The sequence below is a fragment of the Pogoniulus pusillus genome, unplaced genomic scaffold, assembly GCF_015220805.1.
Source record: "Pogoniulus pusillus isolate bPogPus1 unplaced genomic scaffold, bPogPus1.pri scaffold_63_arrow_ctg1, whole genome shotgun sequence".
Classification (NCBI taxonomy): domain Eukaryota; kingdom Metazoa; phylum Chordata; class Aves; order Piciformes; family Lybiidae; genus Pogoniulus; species Pogoniulus pusillus.
The window spans coordinates 261,193-288,155 of NW_026974713.1; the positions used below are offsets into that span (position 1 = coordinate 261,193).

Genomic DNA, 26,963 nt, shown 5'->3' on the forward strand with positions numbered 1-26,963 from the left:
CCAGGGACAGCGACTCCACCACCTCCCCGGGCAGCCCATTCCAGTGTCCAATGACTCTCTCAGTGAAGAACTTTCTCCTCACCTCCAGCCTAAATCTCCCCTGGCGTAGCTTGAGGCTGTGTCCTCTTGTTCTGGTGTTGTCCACCTGAGAGAAGAGAGCAACCTCCTCCTGGCTACAACCACCCTTAAGGTAGTTGTAGACAGCAATAAGGTCTCCCCTGAGCCTCCTCTTCTCCAGGCTAACCAATCCCAGCTCCCTCAGCCTCTCCTCGTAGGGCTTGTGCTCGAGGCTGAGAGCAGCCAGGAAGAAAGGGACCTACGGGTACTGGTAGATAGTAGCTGCACATGAGCCAGCAGTGTGCCCAGGTGGCCAAGAGAGCCAATGGCATCCTAGCCTGGATTAGGAACAGTGTGGCCAGCAGGATGAGGGAGGTTACTCTGCCCCTGTACTCAACACTGATCAGGCCACACCTTGAGTGCTGTGTCCGTTGGGCTCCTCAATTCAAGAGAGATGTTGAGGTGCTGGAGCATGGCCAGAGAAGGGCAACGAAGCTGGTGAAAGGCCTGGAACTGAGCTGCTTTCTGCCTCTCGCAGGCTGTGTGGGACCCCACGAGCACCAGGAGGTTCCACTCCTGCAGCAGCAGCAGCAGCAGCATCTCTGACGCAAGCAGCTGAGGGCAGGAACTGTCCAGCTCCAGACCCTCGGCGTGGAGCAGCAGCAGCTCCACTCCTCACCCTGCCAGCCTGACCCTCAGCTACAAACGGAGCAGCCTGAGCCAGCGGTGCTGGCAGATGTCCCTGTCCTGAGCTGTGCTCTGGGGTCCCTCTCTGCTGGCCCACTCGAGGCTGGCAGCTTTTGGTGCTGTTTGTCTGCTCTCCAGCCAAGTCAGTGCCTGTGATGGAACATAATGTGTTTTGTTCACTAAAAGTAGGATAATGGGAAGTTAGCCACCTGAATCTGGGCAAACATTATATGCCAGTAGGTACTTGTTTAATAAGCTTTAAGTTCCAGGAACCCAGGCCAGAGGTCTACCTTACCTGAGAAGGATTTCCCGCCCTCCTCACAGCGATCCCCAGGGGGTAGAAGAAGACCCCTCAGTGACAGCAACGCACATGTGCAGAGTGCTTGTTTATCACAGGAGGGACCTGTCAGCGTGGCAGAGCGGACTATAAAAGGGGAGGACCGGAACCGGCGCGGCAGTGGGCATAGCGGGGACTCCCTCTTGTCGTCCAGCGCTGATTTTTGCCTCTTATCCTGCTTGCTCCTTGTAATCAATCAAATTCTGATTGGAACTTAAGATTTTTGTCTTCGAAATGTATCACAATTTGGTGCCGTGACTCGGATGCAGCCTGCAGGACAGGACTTTGGCTCTACCTGGGGGGCGCCCCGCCACCTGTTTATCGGCGGCCCGGGTAGTCCAGCTTCTATCACCGCTGCACCGACGAACCCAAATTCAGAGTAAGAGGCAAAGGAGGCCGCAGACCCTGTAAACTTTGTGCACAAAGATCCGGACGAAGGTGCAGGATGCGTGAGTATATATAAGGGAATCCGTTCGGTCTGGGTCGGGGATCCTGGAGGCGCAGCGAGTGTGTGTGTGAATGAGAGGGGGGCCGGCAGCTCGGCACTAACCCAAGTGAGTGCAGACCTTCCAGTAGTGCAGTCCCCATCTGTCCGCGAGGGCGTGGGCCACGAACGAGGGGAAGCGAGTGAACGCACACGCGGTTGAATGAGGGCGCTCCAGAAGATGGGACACGGGAAGAGCAAGCCCCTAACTCCCATAAAACTTCCGTCAATACCTAAAGATAGTCCATTAGGATTTATGTTAGAAAACTGGGAATATTACCCAAACATTCAGGGTAAGGATAAGGCAAAAATGATCCAATATTGTGTGGTTGTATGGGGAGGGGAGGAGATATCTAGGAATGTATTTTGGCCGGTGTTCGGGGCCATAGAGGACTGGGTGAGGCAGAAGCTGAGCATATGGGTTAATGGAAAGGTTCCTTTTAGTCAGGAGGAAAGCAATTATGCTGCAATCTGGGTAACAGTGCCAGCAAATAATGTTTCCCTGTTCCCATTAAAACGGAAGGATGAGGAACTGGAGAAACCTAGGGAAAAAGGTAGAAGGGAAGAGGAGCTCCCATTAATTCCCCCACCATATGTACCCCCTCAGAACCCACCAACTCCATCTGTCCCTAATGCCCCACCTTTGGAGGGTCAGGATGGGACAGTGGAGGATCGGCCTGGCCCTAGAACTCGCAGCAGGACCAGAGAAAATAATTGATACCCACTTCGGGAGATGCCTGTGGGAGGGCCGGGGCCAAATCCGGTCATAGGTTTTGTTTCAGTGCCTTTGAGCACAGCAGACGTACGAGATTTTAAGAAGGAAATGGGAAATCTATTGGAGGACCCATTAGGAGTGGCAGAGAAATTAGATCAATTTTTGGGACCTAACATATACACAGGGGGAGAATTCCAGGCCATACTGAACATACTGTGTACTGCCGAGGAAAGAAATATGATTAGGAGGGCGGGGATGTGAATTTGGGACATGCAACATGTCCAAGGACCTTTGGCAGATACTAAATGGCCCCTGGAGGATCCAGGGTGGAATCATCAACAGCAAGAGCATAGAGTCAATATGCAGGACTTGAGGGCAATTGTCATCCAAGGAATTAGGGAAGCAGTCCCCAGAGGGCAAAATATTAATAGGGCATTTAATGAGAGGCAGAGAAAGGAGGAGACCCCGACTGAGTGGCTTGAAAGGTTGAGGAAGAACTTACAAATGTCCTCAGGATTGGATCCTGAGACCCAACTTGGACAGGCCCTGCTGATAACTCAGTTCGTGGCCAAATCCTGGGATGATATAAGGAAAAAGCTAGAAAAGATAGATAATTGGCAGGATAGGGGATTGGACGAACTACTAAGGGAAGCCCAGAAAGTGTATGTTAGGAGGGATGAAGAAACTCATCGCAGGCATGTACGGATGATGGTGGCCGCGGTTAGAGAAAGTGGAAGAACTGAGAGACCCAATCCCTGGACCCAGAGAAATGGGGGAGGGGGTTGGGGTCTTTGCAGGGAAAGGAGTGCAATAGTATGTTTTTATTGTGGAGGAAAGGGACACATGCGCAGGGAGCGTAGAAAGAAAGCTCAGGATGAGAAAAACTTTAAAGAAGATTAGGGGGGTCAGGGGCTCTATTTGCTGGGGTCCCAACAACATTCAGAGCCCTTGATAAAATTGAAAGTGGGACCCCAGCAACAGGAATTAGAATTTCTTATTGATACGGGGGCTGAGAGATCTACTGTTCAGAAGTTACCATCAGGATGTGAAGTTTCTAGGGAAACTGCAAAGGTAATAGGAGCTAAAGGGGAACCATTTGGGGTCCCTAGAATTAAAAATGTGCTGGTAGAAGCTGATTCAAAAGTGGGTGTGTGTGATTTTTTATTAGTGCCTGAGGCAGAACACAATCTATTGGGAAGGGATTTGATAGTGGAACTAGGAATCAATATGGAAGTGCTAAGCGGGACAATAAAGATCAGACTATGCCCTTTGAGGGTAGAGGATGAGGCCAAAATTGACCCAGAGGTATGGTATACCCCTGAGACTACAGGGAGATTAAATATTACAGTATCACAGTATCACCAAGGTTGGAAGAGACCTCACAGATCATCAAGTCCAACCCTTTACCACAGTGCCCAAGGCTAGACCATGGCACCAAGTGCCACATCCAACCCTGCCTTGAACTGCCCCAGGGATGACGACTCCACCACCTCCCCGGGCAGCCCATTCCAGTGCCCAATGACTCTCTCAGTGAAGAACTTTCTCCTCACCTCGAGCCGAAATTTCCCCTGGCACAGTGTCCTCTTGTTCTGGTGCTGGCCACCTGAGAGAAGAGAGCAACCTCCTCCTGGCCACAACCACCCCTCAGGTAGTTGTAGACAGTAATAAGGTCACCCCTGAGCCTCCTCTTCTCCAGGCTAAACAACCCCAGCTCCCTCAGCCTCTCCTCGTAGGGCTTGTGCTCAAGGCCTCTCCCCAGCCTCGTCGCCCTTCTCTGGACACGCTCAAGCATCTCAATGTCCCTCCTAAACTGGGGGGCCCAGAACTGAACGCAGTACTCGAGGTGTGGTCTGACCAGTGCAGAGTACAGGGGCAGAATGACCTCCTTTCACAGTCACTATCAGAAATCCAGAGATCCGGGTACGGGTAAAACAGTTCCCTGTATCTCCTGAAGGGAAAAAGGGGCTGAAACCAGAGATGGAACAGTTGTTGGAACGGGGTCTTCTAGAACCCTGCATGTCCCCCTTTAATACCCCTGTACTACCTGTCAGGAAGGCAGATGGATCCTATCAGCTAGTTCATGATTGGAGGGAAATAAATAAGAAAGCTGTGACTCGGTTCCCGGTAGTAGCCAATCCACACACATTACTGAGTAGGTTGAGCCCTGAGAAACAGTATTATAGTGTGATAGATGTAAAGGATGCATTTTGGGCCTGCCCTTTAGATGAAGAAAGTAGGGATTATTTTGCATTCGAGTGGGAGGACCCAGATACCTATGGGAAACAGCAGCTGAGATGGACGGTGTTACCCCAGGGCTTCACGGAATCACCCAACCTGTTTGGACAGGCATTAGAACAAATTTTGGCAGAATATAAACCTGGGGAGGGGATAACTTTACTTCAATATGTGGATGATCTTTTGATAGCAGGAGAGACTGAAGAAGAAGTAAGAACAGAAAGTATTAGATTGTTAAATTTTTTAGGCTCGAGAGGCCTAAAGGTTTCGAAGTCTAAATTACAATTTGTAGAAGAAGAAGTTAGATATTTGGGACATTATCTGAGTAAGGGAGAAAAGAAGATAGACCCTGAAAGAGTTCAGGGAATTCTCTCCCTAGAAGCAAGAAACAGGTGAGACAGCTACTGGGGTTGATAGGATACTGTCGGCAGTGGATAGAGAATTACAGTTCAAAGGTCAAATTTCTGTATGAAAAATTGACCCAGGATGGATTAACGAAATGGAGTGAGGAGGATAATAAGTGATTAGAGGGATTAAAACAGGACCTAGTTAGAGCTCCAGTTCTCAGTTTACCAGACTTAAGAAGACCCTTCTATTTGTTTGTTAACACCGAGGAAGGTACAGCATATGGGGTCCTTACACAAGACTGGGCAGGGAAAAAGAAACCTATTGGATATCTATCCAAGCTACTGGATCCTGTAGGTAGGGGATGGGCTACCTGCTTACAGGCTGTAGTAGCCTGTGCTCTTCTCGTGGAAGAGGCTAATAAGATTACTTTAAATGGGGAACTAAGAGTGCTATCTCCTCACAACATCCGAGGAGTTTTACAACAGAAGGCTGAGAAATGGGTAACAGATGCTAGACTTCTAAAATATGAAAGTATCCTCCTCAGTTCCCCGAAGCTAACAATGAAATGACAACACTGCAAAGCCCTGCTCAATTCTTGTACGGGGAGCCCACTGAGGAGAAACTGGTGCATGAATGTTCATCCACCATAGAGGAGCAAACAAAAATTAGGCCTGATCTAGAAGAGGAGGAACTAGGGGAGGGAGAGAGATTGTTTGTGGATGGATCTGCGTGAGTGGTAGAGGGAAGGCGAGTGTCTGGATATGCAAGAATAGGTGGAGAAGATTTAGAAGTTGTGGAATCAGGTCCACTAAGTAAGGTGTGGTCAGCACAAGCGTGTGAGCTTTATGCAGTGTTACAAGCATTAAGATTGCTAAAAGGTAAAGTAGGGACCATAGATACTGATTCAAAATATGCCTTTGGGGTGGTACATACCTTTGGAAAAATTTGGGAAGAGAGAGGGTTAATCAACTCTCAAGGTAGGGATTTGATACATCAGGGGCTAATAAAGGAGACTTTAGAGGCGTTAAGGGGGCCTAAAAAAAGCGCGGTAGTGCACTTAAGGGGACACCAGAGAGGATTAGATTGTAAGAGTAGAGGCAATAATGCAGCGGACAAAGAAGCAAAAAGGGCTGCACTGAGTGTGGTGGAGGACACTCCGAAGGAAAGTAGGGGGGTGGAGGAAAGTTCCTCTAGGGAAATGTGGAAGATATACAGCTTCACTACCCAGGAAAAAGAGAAGATGCAAAAGATGGGACTAAGGGAAAGTCCCAAGGGAGAATGGAAGATCCCTGAGGATGACAGAACAGTCTTACCTAAATCTGCTGCTTTAGACATTATGGAAAGAACACACCAAAAAACTCCTTGGGGAGCACAGGCATTAGTGGATCAATTGGCCACAAAGCATATGTGTATTGGTGTGGATAGTTTGGCCAAACAAGTAGTCCAGGGATGTGTTGTATGTTTAAAGGTAAACAAGGCCAATTTGAGGAGACCTCCATTAGGGGGCAGACCAGTAGCTAAGGGACCATTTGCATGTACCCAAGTTGATGTCACGGAGCTACCGAAGGTTGGGAGAGACCGGTATTTATTAATGTTGGTGGATCATTTAACACACTGTGTGCAGGCATTCCCTACAGCAAGAGCTACTGCCCAAGTGGTTGTAAAGATTCTCTTAGAGCAGATAATACCTAGGTACGGGATAATGGAGGTGATTGACTCAGATAGGGGCCCTCATTTTGTGTCAAAAGTAGTCACTGAAATTATGAGTGCGATGGGAACTCGGTGGGACCACCATACCCCTTGGCACCCTCAGAGTTCAGGAAGAGTGGAAAGAATGAATGGGGAAATTAAGAAGCAACTTACTAAATTAATGACTGAAACTAAATTAACTTGGGTCAGGTGTTTACCTTTGGCTTTATTAAACATTCGGACACAACCAAGAACTGATCTGGGAATATCCCCTTTGGAAATGCTCTATGGAATGCCCTATGCTATGGGAGAATCGCGGGACCCTCCGGTAGTGAGGGATGAGAAGATGAGTATCTACATCACAAATTTAATGAAGTACAGGGAAGCTATGTGGAAAAAAGGAATTTTGGCACAGAGGCCTCCACTAGATTTGAAGCTACATCGAGTACAACCAGGAGACTGGGTGTTGGTTAAGACCTGGAGGGAAGCAAATCTGAGCCCCCAGTGGGAAGGTCCTTACCTTGTATTACTCACAACAGAGACAGCAGTTCGGACTGCAGAAAGGGGATGGACTCATGCCAGCAGAATTAAGGGACCAGTGGAAGGGCCAGCATCTGAGTGGCAAATAATTGGAGACCCAGGGGACCTAAGGTTGAAATTACAAAGAAGAAAAGAGGCTGTAAACGAATAGATACCAGACCTAGACTATACAGAAGAGGGGTTAATTTGTACCTCAGACTGTTACCCCTTTTTGTATACCACATCTGTAAAGTTTGTAGAGACAAGTGGTGAAACATTGCAGGGGGATTCCACTTAGGGGAGTTAGTGGTTCGTGCCAAAAATCTTGGAGGGACATAATTGACTGAATCCCAGAAAAATAGGGAAAAAGCATGAGAGACTAATCTGATTGTCAAAATTAAACAAAAATATAGTGGATATTGTTGGTTGCACCTGTCAGACCTGTTTGACAAAAGCCCAAGGCAGCACAGGTCCCATTAAACATTAGGATTAAGAAGCTGTCCCAGAGGGCTCCTGAAGAGTATCCCTGCTGCAGAGAAGATGGTATCCCTCGTGGCCCGAAGCAACCGAGTCAACAAGCGAGGCAGAGGGGTAAAAGGCTGTGGAGAGAAGAACCCTCAGATAGGGACATTGGAGAAATGTTTATGGGACCACATCAGAAATGAGGATTCTAGCAGGGGGAACAGAGTGCAACCAGGGAATAAGAAAAACTCTGGGGCTTTCCCCATCCCTTGTGCCAATGGTTATCACTTGACTCTACAAATTATTGTTCTGTATCCCCTGCTGTTTGTAAGGGAGGCAAAAGCAGATGAACATCTGCCCCACCAGCCATTTAGATGGACCTTAATACGATGGGAAGATCAAAAGGTTATTCAAGCTACAATTACCCCTGGTGCCCCGAGCCTTACCTGTTACTTATGTGACATTGTGCCCACCGAGCCCTGCTTAAAGTTATATGGCTTTTACTTTTGTCCTAGCTCAATCCCAGGGAAAGGATATTGTAACTATCCTGGACACTATTATTGTGCTTACTGGGGTTGTGAAACTATTGCCCCAGACTGGAGAGTTAGTAATCCAGATAAATATTTGGAGGTGGGATGGGGTCCCTATGGCTGTAAACCCCCAAGGCGTCAAGGAGGGGGCATTGCAGACGCAGGGAATTGTTTATGGATTTATATCAATGTCACCAAACCAGAAGACCAAGCATGGTTAATAGGGAAGACCTGGGGGGCTAGGTTATGGGAACCAGGGACAGATAGAGGTGCACATTTCCTCATCAAAAAGGAGCCAGTCTACCAGGAATCGGAACTGGTAGGACCCAACCCCGTACTAGGGGGAGATCAAAGGACCACAAACAGCAGCACATCAGAAGATTTAAACGAGGCACAGGTAGATGTCCCTAGGGAAATCTCAGAATATGGGACCTTGTGGAAAATAATGCAGGCCAGTTATGGGATTTTTAATAAGACCAACCCTGACCTGGCCAAAGAGTGTTGGCTTTGTTACAACATCCCACCCCCTTTCTATGAAGCTATTGCAGTAATAGACAGGGCAAAAGGGATAAATGGGGCTAACCCAAAAGAATGCCTCTGGAAGAGGAATAAGGAAAGCACCCAAGTGTCACAGAAGGTAGTTTGGGAGGTTGTGAGGGAAATACGTGGAGGCTCACTTGTGGATTTTAAGTGACTTACTGCTCAAACACAGAGATCCCCCTCCCAAACTAAATTCCCCACCTGAGTTCTTTTAGGATTGAAGTTGTAGAATAACATTTCAGAAAATAGCAGATAAAGGAGAGTCTGTGATTTCTTTAGAGTTCTTTTGAGCCTTTAAAGTTACTCAGTCTTTAGGTGAGGAGTTCTTTCTTTGGTTTACTCACGATTCAGTGGTTCAGATTAGCAGGATTCGAAGTTTGGGCGGTGTCCCTTTGTTCATCAGGATCGGGCCCAAGCGGGTTTCAGGCCTCTGCGGGCCCCTCGTCGGGCAGGGCCGATCAGGAACGTGAGGGCACCGGAGCAGAAGCGAGGCAGGCAGGCAGGCTAGCGAGCGAGCAGGTAGGAGCAGGTACCAGCAAGCTCAAGCAAGCAAAAGCCCCGATCCAGGCAGGCACACCATTTATAATGTTCAAAAGAGGTAACCCTCCAGTCCAGGCTATTTTACCTTATTCTTACAGACTGGCACAATTTATAATTAACCTATACAATTGGACAGTCCTTACCAAAACAACCTGTAGGACCACCCAAAGCTCGGCCCACACCAGGTGTCGAGCGGGCATGAGAACTGCCGTTCCCCCTAGCCAAAACAGTGGCCATTGTTTACCTTTTATCTCAACTAGGGAGAGACTTTCTCATGGGGCTGAAGGATTGTTTTGGTTTTGCGATGCTCTTGGCATTAATGTGAGACACTGCAACTTTCACAGCAGGGAGGCCTGCTAAGGGCTTCTGCTACCCTCCATGACATACTCCACCCCCTGGCTCACATTAAGCCAAAAATCAGAAAACAAAACAAAATACAAGTATTCTTAACTATTATACATACATGAACAGTATACTAATACATAAACATAACTATAACCTAAATCAACCTAAGACAAATTAATCCTATATATGCCCACCCCCTGAATAACACACAGCTTTATTGAATATTTACAAAGCAAGAACACCTGGTATGTGCAAAAGCAATTCAGAGGTCTGGGAGAATCCATCGTGCACTGATGCGATGAGTTTTCCCACTTACATCAGTTGCTTCCCATGCATACAACCCATTTGGTTTTGACAGGGTCATAGGCACAACTCCAATTGAAGGTAAGTTTACCATTACTGGTTGTCCCACCTGTAACCTGTGTAATGATTGTTGAGGGTGTTGAGACTTATCTGGTGGATGGTTGACATTCTCCACTGGCTTGTCAGGACAAAATGCTCTTATTTTAGGACTACCATAGTTACCCCATCGGTTATTCACGATGAAAACTGCATATGGCAAACGTTTATCCCAGTTACCTTTAGATACAATAGCATGTCTCTTAATTAGAGCATTTGTTCTCTCTACAATACCATTAGCTTGAGGATAGTAGGGAGTGTGGAATACCCATGTGACTCCCTCACCCTTAGCCCAGTCTTGTACAGATGACGCTGTAAAGTGAGAACCATTATCACTTTGGATGTATTCTGGCATTGGCAGAAAACTGAACCACTGCTTTAAAGCTTCAATAGTTTGAGCTCCTGTGGCAGCACTAGCGGCCGTAGCCATGACTAATCCTGAAACTACTTCCACCCCCACCAGTATGTATCTCTTCCCATGTGAGGGTTCGAATGGGCCCACATAGTCAGCTTGCCAGGTGCTCCATAATTTCTTGTCTTCTCTAATATGTTGTGCTGGAGCTAGGTTGGGGTGATCGGCTCTAAGCCTGACTTTACACTGTGGACAAGCTGAAATGATTTCCCCGCAGGTAGTCATAGAAATTGGCCATCCTCTGGATCTACATTCATAGTAGAGGTCTGCCTTTCCTGAATGGCCTCTTTTAATGTGTAGCCATTCAGCTAATCTCCACCATTCATCTTTCTCATCTTCAACTATATTTATTCTTGCCAGAAAATCTGCCTGATTATTCCAGGCTGCAGCTGGGGTTTGTTGTTTGGAATGCCCTTTAACCCAACCAACTTCAAGAGATCTGGATCGGCCTATCTCTAATAGTCTTTTCCAGTCATCAGCCCTCCAAACTTCCACATTTGAAACCTTCCACTGATTCGCTTCCCACTGGCAAATCCACTCAGTGGCACCTTTGAATGTGGAGTAGGAATCAGTGTAAATGGTTGTTGCTCCGTGCTCTGCTGCTAGCATGAGAGCACGCAGTTCCCCTACCTGTGCACTGCCATCACCCTCCTCAGTGATGGTTTGGCCTGTAGCAATCTCCAAGGCAGCAGCTTTGTAACGCCACTTTGACCCCACTCTCTGAGAGGATGCATCTGTAAACCACACTCCTGATTTATCAGAGTCTGTGGTCATTTCTGGGGCCACCTGAATAGGAGAAGGCTTATATGGCTGACCAAGTAGTGCCTTGTCAGGGTTGATGGGCTGCTGTAATTTGGATACCTTAGTAGGTCCTTCTCTCAGTGGCATAAGCTGTGAGATTCCCTCTAGGTAAGCATACCACTTTCTCACAGTGGCCTTTCGGGCAATTCCTTCTGGTGGAGGAGATCCTTTAAGGATGGATTTTAGCAGAGGAAATGGGCCTTGCACTACAATGTCTTGTGTAGTGTGAAGCTTTTCTGCCTCTTTGACAGCTCGAGTTAGGGAAAGGAGTCCCTTTTCCCATTCCAAGTACCGTGTCTCGGTCTCTGTGAATGCCATTGATGAAAACAAAAGAGCTCTGCTAGGACCATTGGGTCCTCTCTGAAAAATTCCACAGTATGAGGCATTCGCGGAAAAACCCCATTCAGCCCTCAGGGCATCCTTTGGGTGCAAGGGCCCCAACTTCTCATATGCCTTCAGTTCATCTTTGAGAACTTTCAGGCTCTCAGAATGTTGTGGAGTCCAATCCCAAACTTTGTGCTTCTTAAGCAAATCATACAGAGGACGAGCAATCATGGAGAAACCTGGGATGTGTTTTCTCCAGTAGCCCAAGGTGCCCAACAATTGTTGTAGCTCCTTCCTGTTTTGAGGCATCTGACCCTTTTCAATTTCTTGAAGGGTATCATCTGGCACAGACACTGCACCTGCTACCCACCAGGATCTCAAGAATTTAACCTCCTGGCTTGGACCTTGACACTTTTCCTTTGGAATAGTTAGCCCTTTATCAGTTAACAGCTTTCGAATGTTCTCAGCTACTGTAGCAACTTGTTCTTTGTCATTCCCTCCCACCAAGATGTCATCAATGTAATGATACACCTTAACATCTTTAGGAAGTTGAACAGTGTCAAGCAAAGCTGCAAGTGTGTTGTGTGCAATAGTTGCACTGTGTTTGTACCCTTGTGGGAGACTGTTGAATGTGTACTGAATACCTTGCCAGGTGAATGCAAACTGCGGTTTGTCCTCTTCTCTTAGTGGTACCATGAAGAACATGTCCTTCACGTCCAGGGTCGCCATCCAGGCATGAGAAGCTGCTTGGATCGCTGTCACTGTGGATGAGAGACTAGGAACTGCTGCAGTGAGAGGAAGAGTGTTACTATTAAGTTTCCTGAAATCAATCGTTAATCTCCATCGGCCATCTGGTTTGCGGACTGGCCAGACAGGTGAATTGTAAGGAGAATGAGTTCTGGTGATGATCTTTCTCTTCTCAAGATCAGCTATCGCTTCAGTAATACCTTGCCTAGCTGCTGCTGGCAATGGATATTGTGCAACACAGGTAATGTGCGACTTTGGCAAAGGAGGAGCAGTTTGTAACCAATGAACACGAGCATGTACTAATTTTCCCCTCTTATTTCTCACCTCATAAGCACCAAAGCTCCATAATGTTCCATCTGGAAGATGCCACCTTCTACCTGCTAAAACATCAAATCCAAGAATATTATATCGACAATCAGCTAATGCTACCTCTACCAGGGTACTTCTCTTCTCCCCAGGCAACCATAGTTTCGTTTTAGCCAAGTGGCATATGTCAGGCTGTCCTGTCACACCTGTTATTTTTATCTTCTTACTAGATGGCAGAATTCTGAGGCATTTTGCTAGTTGCTCGTTCAACACAGTAATTTGTGCACCCGTGTCTATTAGGTACTTAACAGCAGTTCTATCTGGTCCTGTTGGAATCATAATGAAGGGTTCAGGTTTTTCAGACCACTGACAAGCAGAAACAAAGCGATGAGTGTGGCCTGAGACATTCACTGCTACTTCTCGTTTTTTGACTTGCTCTTAGCCCCTTGCTGATCAGATTGACCTGACTTATTGGGAGAGGTGTTTCTGGAACCCCTCTTGCGTCCCTGTTTTGCCTTATCTCCATCCTGGCCTAATAGTTTTTTTACCATTTGATGTATATCATCTCACAACTCGACAATGGACTTACTTACAGCACTGAATTCAGTTTTTCTGTGGTCATACTCCACCAGTCTCTTCTTCGGGTAGTCACCTTGCCCATAATAGGAATTTTGCCCCCAGAATGTTCTCGAATTAGAGCGATGGTTGATCTCAGGGCTCCCCCTGGGGCTCGACCGTGGGCTCGTCCTGGGGCTTCCCACAGGGCTCTCTGGACCACCATAAGCTTTGGCATGCCTCACTTCTGGCTTCTTCCCCTGTGGAGGTTTGCTCCTTCGGTCAGATGTTCTCGATTTGCACCAGGATGGATGTAAAGGTGTGGTATCAGTATAACCTAGATTTCGCCCTTTAAACATTAATTCCTCTAGGAGTTCTCCCCACGTAGTGTGGTTTAATGTGTTATCTCCTGTTCTTACCTTCTCTTGTATTGCTTTCTCAATATGCTCCCTTCTAGCCTCACACACAGTTCTTAAAATTCCTGGCAAACCTTTTACCAAAGGATGAAGCCTATTTGGTTCAATTGGGAGGCTCATAGGATTTGGGTTAATCCCACGATTATCCATGGCCTGTATACGAGCCAGCTTTGTGATTGTTTCAACTAACTGATCACAGTTTGAAATACGACATCTGATTACCTCATCTCTCTCTGAAGGATGATAAGCACCAGTCCAATAAAGGATTCTAGAACTCAATGCAAGATCTCCCTCGGGACCATTCCCAAGAAACACTTCAGGTCCCCAACAATGTCCCTTTACCTCTTCAAGAGACAAAATTACAGATTCAGCATCATTCATTATAATCCTATAAACATAATCAGTTATAGTCTCGTTAGGCAATCGGGAATACCTTTCCCTTAACTCATGCTTCTGCAGTGCGGTGTATGGTCGAGTTTTCTGAGTCATGGTGCGCTGTCCTCGTGCTCCTTAACGGTTTCTGTCTTGAAAACGGGATTGACAGATGCGCTCCTCATGCTGTCGGTTATCTCCTCCACTTCCGTGTCGCTGCTCACTGACGCGATTGCGGGTGACGGCTCAGAGTGGGGCTGCGCAGGCGCGCTGTCCCTGTCGCTCCGTAATGGCACCTTGGAGCGTGGCTGCGGAGAAGATGGCGTCTGCGGTGTGGGCTGTTGAGCCGGGATGGGCGCTGGCATGGTCTGCGGAATCAGAACCTGCAACGGAACCTGCAACGGAACCTGCTGAGGCAAAATCAGTTGAAAAGACATCGCTAATTGCGGCTGAGCCGTAGCCTGAGGCTGAGAAGGCATCGGGACTGACCAAACCGGTTGCAAAAGCGACGTCGGCACGGGCTGCTGAGCCGTTTGCGGCTGTGGGGGCAGCTGTGGCATGGGCTGAGACGGTATCGGAGCCGCTGGCGGCGGAGCCGGCTGGGCTTGCGGCAGGGGCTGAGAAGGCAGAAGAGTTATTTGTGGAGAGAGCGGCGGCGGCACGGGCTGAGACGTCCACCGAATTGAGGTCTGCGGCCAAGGGACGGGTGCCGGCCGTGCCGGGGACTGCTGCGGCGACAGCGCCTCTGGGCCCTGCTGCCCTACGCGCGGCTGCGGGGACTGCGATGGCGACATTCGCAGCTGTAATTCCTGAAAGGCTTGGAGAAACTTCTCCTCTAGCCTCTCCTCCAACTCCCGAAGTCGTTCATCGGTTACCGCGGGTACGTTCACACGATTAATTTTGCTGCTCAACCTTGTTCTCTCTCGTCTTTCACCTGCCTTAACTCATATTCAAATTCATCTACTTTACCTTGAGCTCGAATTAAGCCTACTGCCAGCACAAGAAGGTTTTCTTTATCTATTCCTTCCACGCCTTGGAAAGCTTTATATAGCATGATAACCATATCTACTGACTTATCGGTGACCTGTTTCATGGTATCATTAGCAAGTGCGTCCATAGTCTTTCGTATGTGAGCGATCTCAAAAACAGACATCAACTTAACAACTGGATCATCTGCTACTGCCCCCAGTAAATCTTCTGCCTCCACTGTGACAGACTCAGACTCTGCTCCAGCTGCCATAGCCTGCAGCTGCGGCTGTTGCTGCTCCATCATGATATTTTCTGCCATAAATCTGTAGTTATTCTACGGTTACAATCCCACCCTCATCGCCAATTTGTCACGGAAGGTAGTTAGGGAGGTTGCGGGGAAAATACGTGGAGGCTCACTTGTGGATTTTAAGTGGTTTATTGCTCAAACACGGAGATCCCCTCCCGAACTAAATTCCCCACCTGAGTTCTTTTAGGATTGAGGTTGTAAAATAACAGTTCAGAAAACAGCAGATAAAGGAGAGCCTGTGATTTTCTTAGAGTTCTTTTGAGTCTTTAAAGTTACTCAGTCTTTAGGTAAAGAGTTCTTTCTCCAATTTACTCACTGTTCGTAGTTCAGTTCAGCACAGTTCGAAGTTTGGGCGGTGTCCCTTTGTTCATCAGGATCGGGCCCAAGCGGGTTTCAGGCCTCTGCGGGCCCCTCGTCGGGCAGGGCCGATCAGGAACGTGAGGTCACCGGAGCAGAAGCGAGGCAGGCAGGCAGGCAGGCGAGTGAGCAGGTAGGAGCAGGTACCAGCAAGCTCAAGCAAGCAAAAGCCCCGATCCAGGCAAGCACACCATTTATAATGCTCAAAAGAGGTAACCCTCCAGCCCAGGCTACTTTACCTTGTTCTTACATATTGGCACAAAGTTATAATCAATCCATACAATTGGAGAACTTTTACCAAAACAGTTTCTAAGGCCACCCAAAGCTCAGCCCACACCAGGTGTGGAGCGGGCATGAGAACTGCCGTTCCCCCTAGCCAAAACAGTGGCCATTGTTTACCTTTTATCTCGACTAGGGAGAGACTCTCTCATGGGGCTGAAGGACTGTTTTGGTTTTGTGAGGCTCTTGGCATTAATGTGAGACACTGCAACTTTCACAACAGGGAGGCCTGCTAAGGACTTCTGCTACCCTCCATGACAGAGATGCACCCAAGGGTGCTGAGACAACTGCCTGCGGTTGCTGCTCCACCACTCTCCATCATCTTTGCCAACTCGTAGCAGACAGGAGAGGAGCCTGAGGGCTGGAGCAGAGGCAATGGCACTGCAGGCTTCAAAAAGGGCCAGAAAGAGGTTCCAGGGAACTACAGACCAGGCAGCCTCACCTCCAGCCCTGGAGAAACAATGGAGCAGCTCCTGCTGGAGGGCATCTCAAGGCACTCGGGAGAGAAGAAGCTTATCAGGAGCAGCCAGCATGGATTTACCAAGAAGAGGTCAGACTTGGCTAGCCTGATAGGGCACAGACAGACAGAGGCTGCTCAGCAAGTTTGCTGCTGACACCAAGCTGGGAGGCTTGGCTGAGACAGCTGCAGGCTGTGCTGCCATCCAGAGAGACCTGGGCAGACTGAGAGCTGGGCACAGAGGAACCAGGTGAAGTTCAACAAGGACAAGGGCAGAGTCCTGCATCTGGGGAGGGATAATAAACTGCAGCAGTCCAGGCTGGGAGGTGATCTGCTGGAGAGCAGCCCCAAGGAGAGGGACCTGGGGGTGCTGGTAGAGAACATTCATGGCACAGCAATGTGCCCTGGGGGCCAAGAAGGCCAATGGCAGAGTGTGTCCAGCAGCTCAAGGGAGGTTCTCCTCCTCCTCTACTCTGCCCTGGGGAGACATCATCTTGAATACTGTGTTCAGTTTTGCACTCCCCAGTTGCAGAGGGACAGAGATCTGCTGGAGAGGGTCCAGCAGAGGGCTAGGAGGACGATGAGGGGACTGTAGGGCTACTGAAGAGAGGCTGAGGGACCTGGGGCTGAGAGTCTGGAGAGGAGAAGACTGAGATGGCATTGGATAACTGTTTACAAGTATCTGAAGGCTGGGGGAAGACACAGGGTCTGTGGGCCAAGAGGGGTCTGTAAGGGCCTGAAGGGGTCTGAAGGGGTCTTGAAATGGTTTTGCAGGAGCCTGTATCGGACTGCAAGGGAAACTTGTGGGCACCAAGCAGCAGGCTTGCAGTGTAAGCAGTGGGCACAGTGGCTGGCAGCAGGGCACTGGTGGGGACAGGAAAGCCTGTGGGAACTCTTCTGGGAGGCAGCAGGGCCAGGGCTGGGCTGGTGGAAAGCCCAAGGGAATCCCCAGCAGGCTCAGCTGGAGGCTGTGCAAAGGCCAATGGATGCCTGCCAGCAGGCCCAGGCACTCCTTAGGCAGTTCCCTTGGCTCACCACTTCCCCTGCTGCATTCCAGTGGCTCCAGGACATCTCTTGGCCTTTCCAGGAGCCCCCAAGTGACACTGCAGGGTTCCAGCCAGCCAGGGGCTGCCAACCTGACTTCCACCTGCCCACCAACTGCCCTGCAGCATCCCAGCTGGACCAGAACTTCTCCAGAGCTTTCCTCTAGCCCAGCACTGCTCCAGATGGAGTCTACCAGACTAGAGCCCTCTGCTGGCAATTCTACAAGCCCCAAACTCTTCCTCATGCACCACAGAGGCCTCTCAGGACCTTTCAGCAACCCAACATTTCCTCACAAGACTTCCACTGTGCCCAGGGCTTCCTTCAGGCTGCCACAAGCTCAGCAGTGGATCTGACTCCTGACAGCAGGCCTGAAGCTCCCCACAGCACTTCCATTAGCTCACCGAGGGCCATGATGGATTCCAACAGGCCCAGACATTCTTCCTTCCTTTCCATTGCACCTGGGCAACTGAGAAAGAAGTGCCCAGGCACCCAAAGAACCACACCCTTCCAAGCCCCTTTCCTCACCCCATGGCCACCCCAGAGGGACCTATCCCCACACAGCTCTGCTGCTAGGCCAGGCATGAGCCAGACTGGACCAGGCTCTGCCAGTGCCCAAACAGCAGCAGCAGTGGCCAAGAGGTCAACACCCATGGCTGACAGCAAAAGCCACCTCCAAGGGACAGGGACATCATCCTGCACAACCTGGCCACCAGCACAAGACACTCAGCAGCCTGCCAGCTGCCTCAGTGCCTGCCAGCAGGGCAGAGCCTTCCAGAAAGCCTTCCAGTAGCCACCGCTGGCCCTGCTGCATTCCAGGAGGCTTCAGACTTCCCACAGGACTTCCACTGCACCAGCAGTGGCCCTCTGCAATTTCAGCTCCCCCAGGGCTTCTATCAGGCAGACCCAAACCTCCCTATAGGATTCCCATTGGGTCACCAGTGGCCATGATGCCTTTCAACAGCAATTCTACTGCCCTACCTGTGCCCTGCACTCATTGCTCTCATCCTGCTGCAGCAGGCTCAAAGATTAACTACTCTTTAGCTCAACCTGCTGCCTCAGGAGAGAAGGTTCTTGGCACTCTTGGCACTCCCCAGGCTCCTCAAAGCTCCTGAACACTCCAAGAAACCTCTGCACACCTCTGGCTGCTGGAAAGCCTCAGAGCAGCCACAGATCAGCAGGCATCCAGCAGGAACACTGCTGAGCTAGGGAGAAGGCCTTGGGAAGCCCCAGGCCTGCTGGAAAGCACCAGAGCCACTTACCACAAATCTGAGAGAAGCTTTCCAGGGGGTTCCAAAGACATCCCTGAGATGTGCCCTACACTCTACAAAGATCCCCAAAGTCAAGCCTAGAATCCTCCAGACACCCCCCCCCAACCCCCAACACCTAACATCCCCTGGCACCCCTAAAAAAAACCCTCTGAGATGTCCCTGAGACTACTCTCAGCAAGAGACTCTTAAGACTCCTCCAAGAACCTCTCTTTGACCTCCCCAATCTGGGAACAGGCCTCCAGACCCTAGGGAACAAATGCCCCCAACATTTGGGCACTGTGGGCAGCAAGCACCAAAATAAAAGCCAAAAGACAGGATTTGGGTCACTGTGGGCTTTTATTGACACACCTGGGCACGGGGCAGGAGGGGCTTTACCCCAGGGACACACAAAGCATAGGGGGAAAGAACCAGACAAATCCCTGCACAGCTCAGCCCAGCTCCAACAGCAGCTCTGGCTGTGCTGACTCAGCACTGCCATGATTCTCAGCAGCACTGATTGGTGCTCAACAGGGCAGGAGGTGTTGGTTCCTGCTGGAGCCCCCAGCCTCTGAGAAATGCATCTGGAAAAGAGGAGATTTTGGTTCAATCTGCTGGAAAGGCCTTCTCAGGGTGAGGGTGCAATAACCCCCACAGACCCGGGCTGGGACTATTTGTGCTTGCCCTGCAGCATGGCTTGGTCGCCAGTGTGGGTACAGTGGTGGGAAGTGAGAGTGTGTCTGCGGGTGAAGCTCTTGCCACAGTCAGAGCAGGTGAAGGCTTCTCACCACTGTGGACACGACGGTGCTGGGTCAGGGCAGAGCTACAGGTGAAGCTCTTGCCGCAGTGTGCTAGTTTGAAGCAAGCTGGAATGTTTTGGTAAAAGAACTAGATAATGGGCTGTGAAAATGAAAACAATGGTGATGTCAGCTTCTCTCACAGTCACGCTGAGAGTTCTGGGAAGAAGAAGAAAACGTTTGATAGCATTCTCCATTTTGTCTCTCACTTTGCTTCTGGGCTTTGACGAAGCTGCATCTCATTAACCTTGCTGCCACTTACCTTGCTCCCTAACCTCTTGGCTGCACCTCTCTGCTTTCTGAGAACTGGGGTAAGGTTGAGAGGGCAAGGGGAGGTGTTGGGGTGGTTTGAGAGCCCCTCCTGGGGACTCAGGTTTCTGGGAGGGGAGTTGTGCTTCTGTATTGTTTACCCTTTGTATATTTCTGTATATAACTGTATATATTGTGAATAGCTGCTTGTATATTTGCTGCTGTAAAACAAATAGCTTCATTTATATTCCTGGAGTCCCTTCTGGGTTAGCTGGGGAAAATACAAAGTGGGGGGGGGCAGGTAAGAGCCTAAACCATCACACGCAGTCAGAGCAGCTGAAGGGCTTCTCACTGCTGTGGACACGACGGTGCTGGGTGAGGTCATAGCTCCAGGTGAAGGTCTTGCCACAGTCCCTGCAGCTGTAGGGTTTCTCACCGCTGTGGATGAGTCTGTGCTGGATCAACTTTGAGCTCGTGGTGAAGCTCTTGCTGCACTCTGCACAGGGGTACAGGTGCTCTCTGGTGTGCATGCGGCGGTGGATGGTGAGAGTGGAGCTGCGTTTGAAGGTCTTTCCACAGTCCCCACAGCTGAAGGACTTCTCAGTGGTGTGCACACTGCCGTGCTGGGTGAGGGCAGACTTGTGAGTGAAACTCTTGCTGCAGTCAGCACAGCTGAAGGGCTTCTCGCCCGTGTGGATTCGGCGGTGTCTAATGAGACTGGAGCGCTCTGTGAATCTCATGTCACAATCAGAACAGCTGAAGGGCCTCTCGCCCGTGTGGGTACGGCGGTGGACAATGAGGTTTGAGAGCTGTGTGAATCTCATGTCACAGTCAGCACAGCTGAAGGGTTTCTCGCCCGTGTGGATTCGGCGGTGTCTAATGAGGGTAGAGCGCTGTGTGAATCTCATGTCACAGTCAGCACAGCTGAAGGGCTTCTCGCCCGTGTGGGTTCGGCGGTGGACAATGAGGTCTGAGCGCCTCATGAATCTCTTCTCACAGTCAGCACAGCTGAAGGGCTTCTCGCCCGTGTGGCTTCGGCGGTGTTCAATCAACCTGTAGTGCCCTTTGAAGCTCTGCCCACACTCAGGACACTGAGGCAGCTGCTTGACTGGCATAGAGGGGGCTGAGAGCAACTCAATCTCTTCTTCATATTCCTCCTCCTCATCATGGTCATCTTCACCCTGAACATCATCCTCATACTCAACATCATCACAGTCATCATTCCCCTCATCGTCATTCTCTGTCTTGAGATCTTTCTCCTCATTCTTCAGGCTGCACTTGGTCTGCTCCATCTTACTCTCTGGGCACTGATTCTCCTCCCAGCTCTTGTCTAGGTCCTTCTCTGAGGCCATGTTAGTGGAGCACGAGGTCACTGCTCTTACCTAGGGAAAATGGAAGCACCTGACCTCAGCACCTCAAACCTTGACATCCTGCCTGGGACAATACAGCTTCTAACACCTCCCAACAACCAACATTCAGCTGAGGCAAAGAATGCAGAGTGGCCCTCAAACCCTCACTTCTTTCCACACAGAGGGGGCAGATCTCCAATGCCTGTGCTGAGATCCTAGGTGCTGGTGCTGGGGGAGCAGAGACGCTCTGGTCCTTACAAAGTGATCCCAGCCCCTTGTTTGCCAGCCCTGGGCTGTCGGCAGGCAGGTTTCTGCTCCAGGCCCTGCTCTTTGATCCCTCCTGCTGCAGACAAGAGGCAGCAATGCTCACCCAGGAAGACCAAACAACCTCCAACCCTCTCCCGCCCACACTGCACATCCCAGACCCAAACACAACCTCCTCCCAAACAACTGACTCCAACCTGACTGGGGGGCCCCCAGACTCCTACAGCAGAGGATGTCCCTCACAGCCCCAATGGCAGTGAAATGTGGGGGGTAGGAGGCTCTGCAGGGGGTTGGGATGTACCACATGGATCAACAACAGCCTGGAGTCCTGCTGTTGGCCCCCACTCTGGCTTCTTTACCTGATGGGCCCTTCCCAGGGGCAGCTCTGCAAACTCTGCTCTTTCTCAGCACAGAGGGACAGGGCTGCGGCAGAGAGGACACAGTCCCTGCCAGACACAACCAAAGGCCCCAGAAGAGAGGACTGACCTGCAAGGCATGGCTCAGCACTGCCCAGGACCATGCAGCAGAGATGGGGCTTGGAGCAACCAGCTCCCAAGACCAGCACCATGGGCACAGCAGCCAGGTAGGGCTGCTGAACAAGTGCAGACTCAGCTCCTGGCCCAGCACACAAACACCAGCAGACAGTGTTGTGGAGGGCCTGTAGGCCCGAAAGCAGGCTTATTTATGCCTGCTCTGCCTGGACATGTGTCTCTGCCCATGTCAGGGGTAATCGAGCAAATAGGATCACAACAGACTCGGGCCATAAAGTCAGTTGCCCAGGACACCTGATTGTGTAAGTCCCCACACACTCAGCTCATGAGTGCCTAGTGCTGGACCCACGTGATTCCCATATTTGGACTCCAGGCCTGTGGGGTTTGCCTAATACGGTAAGGTTGGGCTGACAGCCAATCTGATTGGTCATTCAAGTGGCCAATGAGACCATTAACTCTTGGCCCACATTTAATAATAGGGGTGCACAGGCTCACGTGCAGTCTGCCCCACATTACTTGTGGCTCTGCCACATTGCTTGCTTGCCTCCTGCCTGCATACTTCCTTGCACCTTTATGCCTGCCTTTCTAGGACTGCCTGGTGTGCGCCACTGCCACAAGCTGCCAGGAGCAGACCCACTTGTCTGCCTTCGATCAGTCTCAATAGCCAGCATTAGACCTGTGCTCAGACTGCATGGAATCCTGCCTCTGCACATGGAGGTCCTGCCTATGAATTCCCTGGACAGAGCATCCAGAAGGAGCCAGCAGCATAAGGGCAGAGACTGTAATTTCCCCTGAAGTCAGAGGATTCCAGCCTCAAAGTCCACAGGCAGAGACCCTGATGAATTGGACACTAGGCACGGGCTGTGATGTAGCCCCGGAGGGGGATTATTGATTAATCAGAATTGTGAGAAAACACTTGAATGCCTCTGCAATTTCTTTAATTTCTATTGCCTCTGCCATAGAGCAGAAAAACAGCTTTTAGCTCACCCTTGCTGGGCAAGTAGTATATGACCCCAAGGGGCATTAAGCCCTGGGGAAAACTCTCTGTTAATAGTTTGAATGTATGCTAGTTGTTACAATAGTTAAACTTTGATATATATATTCCCATAATGTCTTCACAACAGTGTAGAACAAATATTAATATTACAGTTCAGTGGTTGAGGGTGGTGAGAGTGGAAATATTGGAATAAATATATGTTTTTTTATAAATATGCTCTCACATTAATTAATTTCTCCCCTTCACCACAACTGGTGTTAAGTGGCAGAATCCCCCTCCATGACACTTAATTAAAATAGAGTCAGTAATTAAAAGAGAGTATGCTAAGCACCTGAGAGCTGAACATGTTCAATAGTTAATATAACGGAATAATACAGCAAGAGTTGTTTTGTCAGTGCATGAGCTGTGATTTAAGGTTCTTTTCTTGTTCTGGGTATCAGAGTATTTTCCAGCAGCTCCAGGATCTGAGATTTTCTTGGTTTTCTTTGCTTTTCCTCAGTAATAATTTAAAGGTTTCGTTTCCTTTAGTTGATATATTTTTTAAGTTGATAAACAATATAGTTAAGGCCAAGAGTTTATAACAGGGATAGTATAGGATATAGGGGTAGCAGAGGATATTTTTTCTTTGTGTTTTTTTCTTCTATCAAGGTAGCATTACAGGATAAGGTTCATGTAAAAAAATTAGAGAAAGAGAGAGAGGGAAAATTCAACAATTCGTTGATTACATCACAGAGAAATTCACCCTAGAGGAGGCCAATGGATTTGTTGGCCTAGAGAATGAATGGGCTTGGGATTGTTTGATGGATATCAGCTTCTGATGTTCAGAATGTGCTAGTTTGAAGCTAGAGTGTTTTGGTGAGAAGAAATTAGATTACAGGCTGTGAAAAGAGAACAATGGTGATGCCTACTTCCCTCATAGGCTTGCTGAGATGGATAAGAACAGGAATCAAAACATAGATAAGACACTACTCCTGCTGGGGAGCTCTGAGCTGCATCTCTCTAACCTCACCCTCCCTTTCTCTGACTAATCCACATTGCTTCCTAACCCCCTGGCTGAACCTCTCTTCTTCCTTGGGACTGAAGCAAGGTTTAGAGGGGTAGGGGGAAGGTGAAGGGGTGGTTGGGAGCCCCTCCTGGGGACTCAGGTTTCTGGGAGGGCTGTTGTGTTTCTGTATTACCTTTTACCTTGTCTATTTCTGTATATACCTGTACAGACTGCAAATATCTGCTTGTACATTCTGCTAAGCTGTCAATAATAAGCTTCATTCAATTTCCAGAGCCAGCTGACTCCAGTCTGGGTGGTTTCCAAAGTGTGGAGGGGCAGTGAGCCCAAATCATCACACACAAGTTTTTTGGCAGTGAGCAGCAGCCTTGCTCAGATGGCTGTGCACAGAAATGTACATAAGATATGGTTGGTGTACAGGTTTTGGTCACGCTTTGAGTTGGGTATTTCGTTCGACCTCTGTTATTAGGGCCAAACCCACTCACTGGCAAAGATGGGGAACAACTGTTTTGCTAGCAGTGTTTAAAGCACTGTGGGTGTTACCTGTTTGCAAAGGGCCCTGCAAAAGATGAGAAATGCTGCCTTCAGCTTAAAACAAAAACAGCAATTGTGGGAACGAGGTCTGTATGGATGGAGTCTGAACAAGCAGTGCTGTGACACCCACAGCTCCACTTGTCAGCCGTGGATATTGTTGCACTGTAGGCACTGCAGTTACAAAGGGTGGGGAAGTGTGAATAGATTTGATCAGGATTTGCACTGGCAGTGTCCAATTTGTCAATATGGCATAGAAAGTGGCACTGTGGAACTGCATCTTGAGGCATTCCTGGGAAGACCTTTATCAGAACTGCCAGGAGCAGTAAACAGTCCTCATGGTTCTTGGGTATTTGCAGCCCCACAGCATTTCACAAATGCACTGAGCTTAACAGAAAGTCCAGAAGTAAGGTACAGGGCATAGCTTTTGTTTCCTATTCTAAAGGCAGTAGCTCTTAAAAGTGGCCTTGGCAGGCTGGCAGAGAAGAAGCTAACAAGGGTCATATTGTTCCTTCCATGAGCCCGTAGAATTCCCCTCTCTTTGTTATTAAAAAACAATCAGGCAAGTGGCACTTGCTCCATGAGCTCAGGAAAATTAACAATGTGATGGAACCTATGGGGGCTTCACAACCTGCCCTCCCCTCCCCACCTATGATCCTGAGACATTGGCATTTGACTATTATTGACCTTAAGGATAGTTTTCTCAACATTCCACTGCATCCAGATGCTGCTCCTAAATTTGCTTTCTCGGTTCCAAGTATGAACATGCAAGCCCCGTGGCAAAGATAGCAGTGGGTTGTACTGCCTCAAGGGATGAAAAACAGCCCTAGGATTTGTCAGTGCTATGTGGCTAGGGCTCTCAGCATAGTACCAAAGGAAATACCTGAAGATTTGCTACATCATTACTTGGATGATCTCCTTGTGGCAGCACAGTACCCAGAGATCATGGAGAAAGCTGTGGCCCTTGTCATGTGCACTGTTGTTAAAGCTGCTTTGTGTATTGCACCTGAAAAGGCTCAAACATTTTTATCCACCTGGGGGACTACTCATGTTACAGGCATCCCTCATTCCCCCACAGGGCAATCGATGATTGAACGTGCCCATCCAACACTTAAACATCTCTTGTGACAGCAGAAAGGGAGAATGGGGGCAGCCACCCCAGAAGAAAGACTACAAAAGGCCTTGCACACTTTTACTTCTTTAAACTGGTCCCTCATGGACAATACTCCCCTGATCATCAGGCACTGCAATGCCAACGACTCCGCTGAGAAAACGGAGAAGCCTCCTGTTATGGTTCCTGACTTAGAAGCTGGGAGAACTGTAGGCCTGCACCCATCAATAACGTGGGGCAAAGGGGATGCTTGTGTCTCCACAGAAAAAGGAGCCGGTGGCTTGCGGCGAAGAGCGCACGGCCACATCGAGAGGGCCTGTCGAACACTGAGGACTGAGCCTTCACACTGCAAGTGGAGTCCCTGGCAAAATGTCACTCCCAGAAGGGAATTTTGTATTATGCATCCTCTGTACTTGTAAAAAAAATAAACCTTTCTTCTGCCCTTCCCCTTTTCTTTGCACAAAACTCATGTTTGGATCACCCTTGCTAATGGAACAGGACAGAGCTCTCTGCTCAGCTACTGCATCCCCGGAGAACCCCTTTTCAACATGCTTGTTGCAGTGTATGCAGAAGGTGACAGAAGGCTCTGCAAGGATACTTTTTGTACAACACAAAGGGGGAAACGTTGGGAATGGTAGGACTTTTAGTGCTGACGTACCAGACCATAAGCCACAGGTGCAGAAGGTATGAAGGGGAAAAGTCCTGAGTTAACAGAGGGTCGAGATGACCTTAAGGAATGTTGCAGCAGACAGAGCTATGCGGAACATGAGCCTGTGGTTTCGTTAACCTTGGCTTATCCAGCTGCTAACGTACGAGGTCTGTCTCCATGAGGTATGTACTGAGGTCTGTCTTAACGACCAATTAGGATGTGGCACAATCTTTCAGCTTGTATGTTAAGGTGCTGAAAGATCAAAAAACAGAACTTGCATCAAGCTGCTCTCCACATCTCTCAATCACAGCATGGGATGGAGCTGGAGGTGGGGAGAGTCAGACTGGAGGTGAGGAGGAAGTTTGGCAGCATGAGAGTGGTGGGAGCCTGGAATGGGTTGCTCAGGGAGGGGGTTGAGGCCCCATCCCTGGAGGGGCTTAAGGCCAGGATGGATGAGGCTGTGGATAGACAGAGCTATGGTGGGGTGTCTCTGACCATGGCAGGGGGGTTAGCACTGGATGGTCCTTGTGGACCCTTCCAACCCTGACTGATTCTATGATTTCCTGCACATACATTTCTCAGCTGGGCCCTGATCCTGTGCCCTTTTGGGGGGGACAAGGCCTAATTACATTGGTGTAAGACTGGTGTCTCTCCCTCTCCCACACGGCCTAGAAGAGAGGCCAACTCAACACTCTAGTGTCCAATTTTCTATGCTGTCTTGACAAACTGGGCACTGCCAGTGCAGATTCTGTTCAAATCTATTTACACTCCTCTACCCTTGTAACTGCAGTGCCTACAGAGTAACAATATCCACAGCTGACAAGTGGACCCATGGGCATCACAGCACTGCTTGTTCAGACTCCATCCATGTAGACCTCATTCCCACAATTCCTCTTCCCCTTTTAAAATGAAGGCAGTGCTTCTCCTCTTGTGCAGGGCCCTGCACAGAAAGGTAACAAACACAGCACCTTAAACATTGCTAACAGAAACAGCTGCTCCCCATCTCTGACAATGAGTGGCTCTGGCCCTTATAACAGAGGGCCAA

The 26,963-nt window shown here is 49.3% G+C and overlaps 2 protein-coding genes across 5 annotated transcripts in view; one reads left to right on the forward strand and one right to left on the reverse strand.

Moving 5' to 3' along the window:
- Positions 1 to 26,963, reverse strand: part of LOC135174397 (zinc finger protein 271-like) — a 217,439-nt gene that overhangs the window by 176,531 nt on the left and 13,945 nt on the right. For 2 of the 4 annotated variants that reach the window (XR_010301870.1, XR_010301867.1), the window contains one exon: positions 20,992 to 21,215. Coding sequence is in view for 1 of the 4 variants with exons in the window: in XM_064141676.1 (XP_063997746.1) it covers positions 19,989 to 20,875 (887 nt within the window). In the remaining 3 variants the exon portion in view is untranslated. Of the gene's footprint in view, positions 1 to 19,988; positions 20,906 to 20,991; positions 21,216 to 25,952; positions 26,171 to 26,963 lie in introns of those variants that run through there. The other 2 variants (XM_064141676.1, XR_010301868.1) reach the window with 2 other exon arrangements.
- The window catches only part of LOC135174396 (zinc finger protein 850-like), a 393,382-nt gene that overhangs the window by 74,118 nt on the left and 292,301 nt on the right, over positions 1 to 26,963 (forward strand). The window contains 1 exon segment of the mRNA XM_064141675.1: positions 25,886 to 25,893. Coding sequence (XP_063997745.1) covers positions 25,886 to 25,893 — 8 coding nt within the window.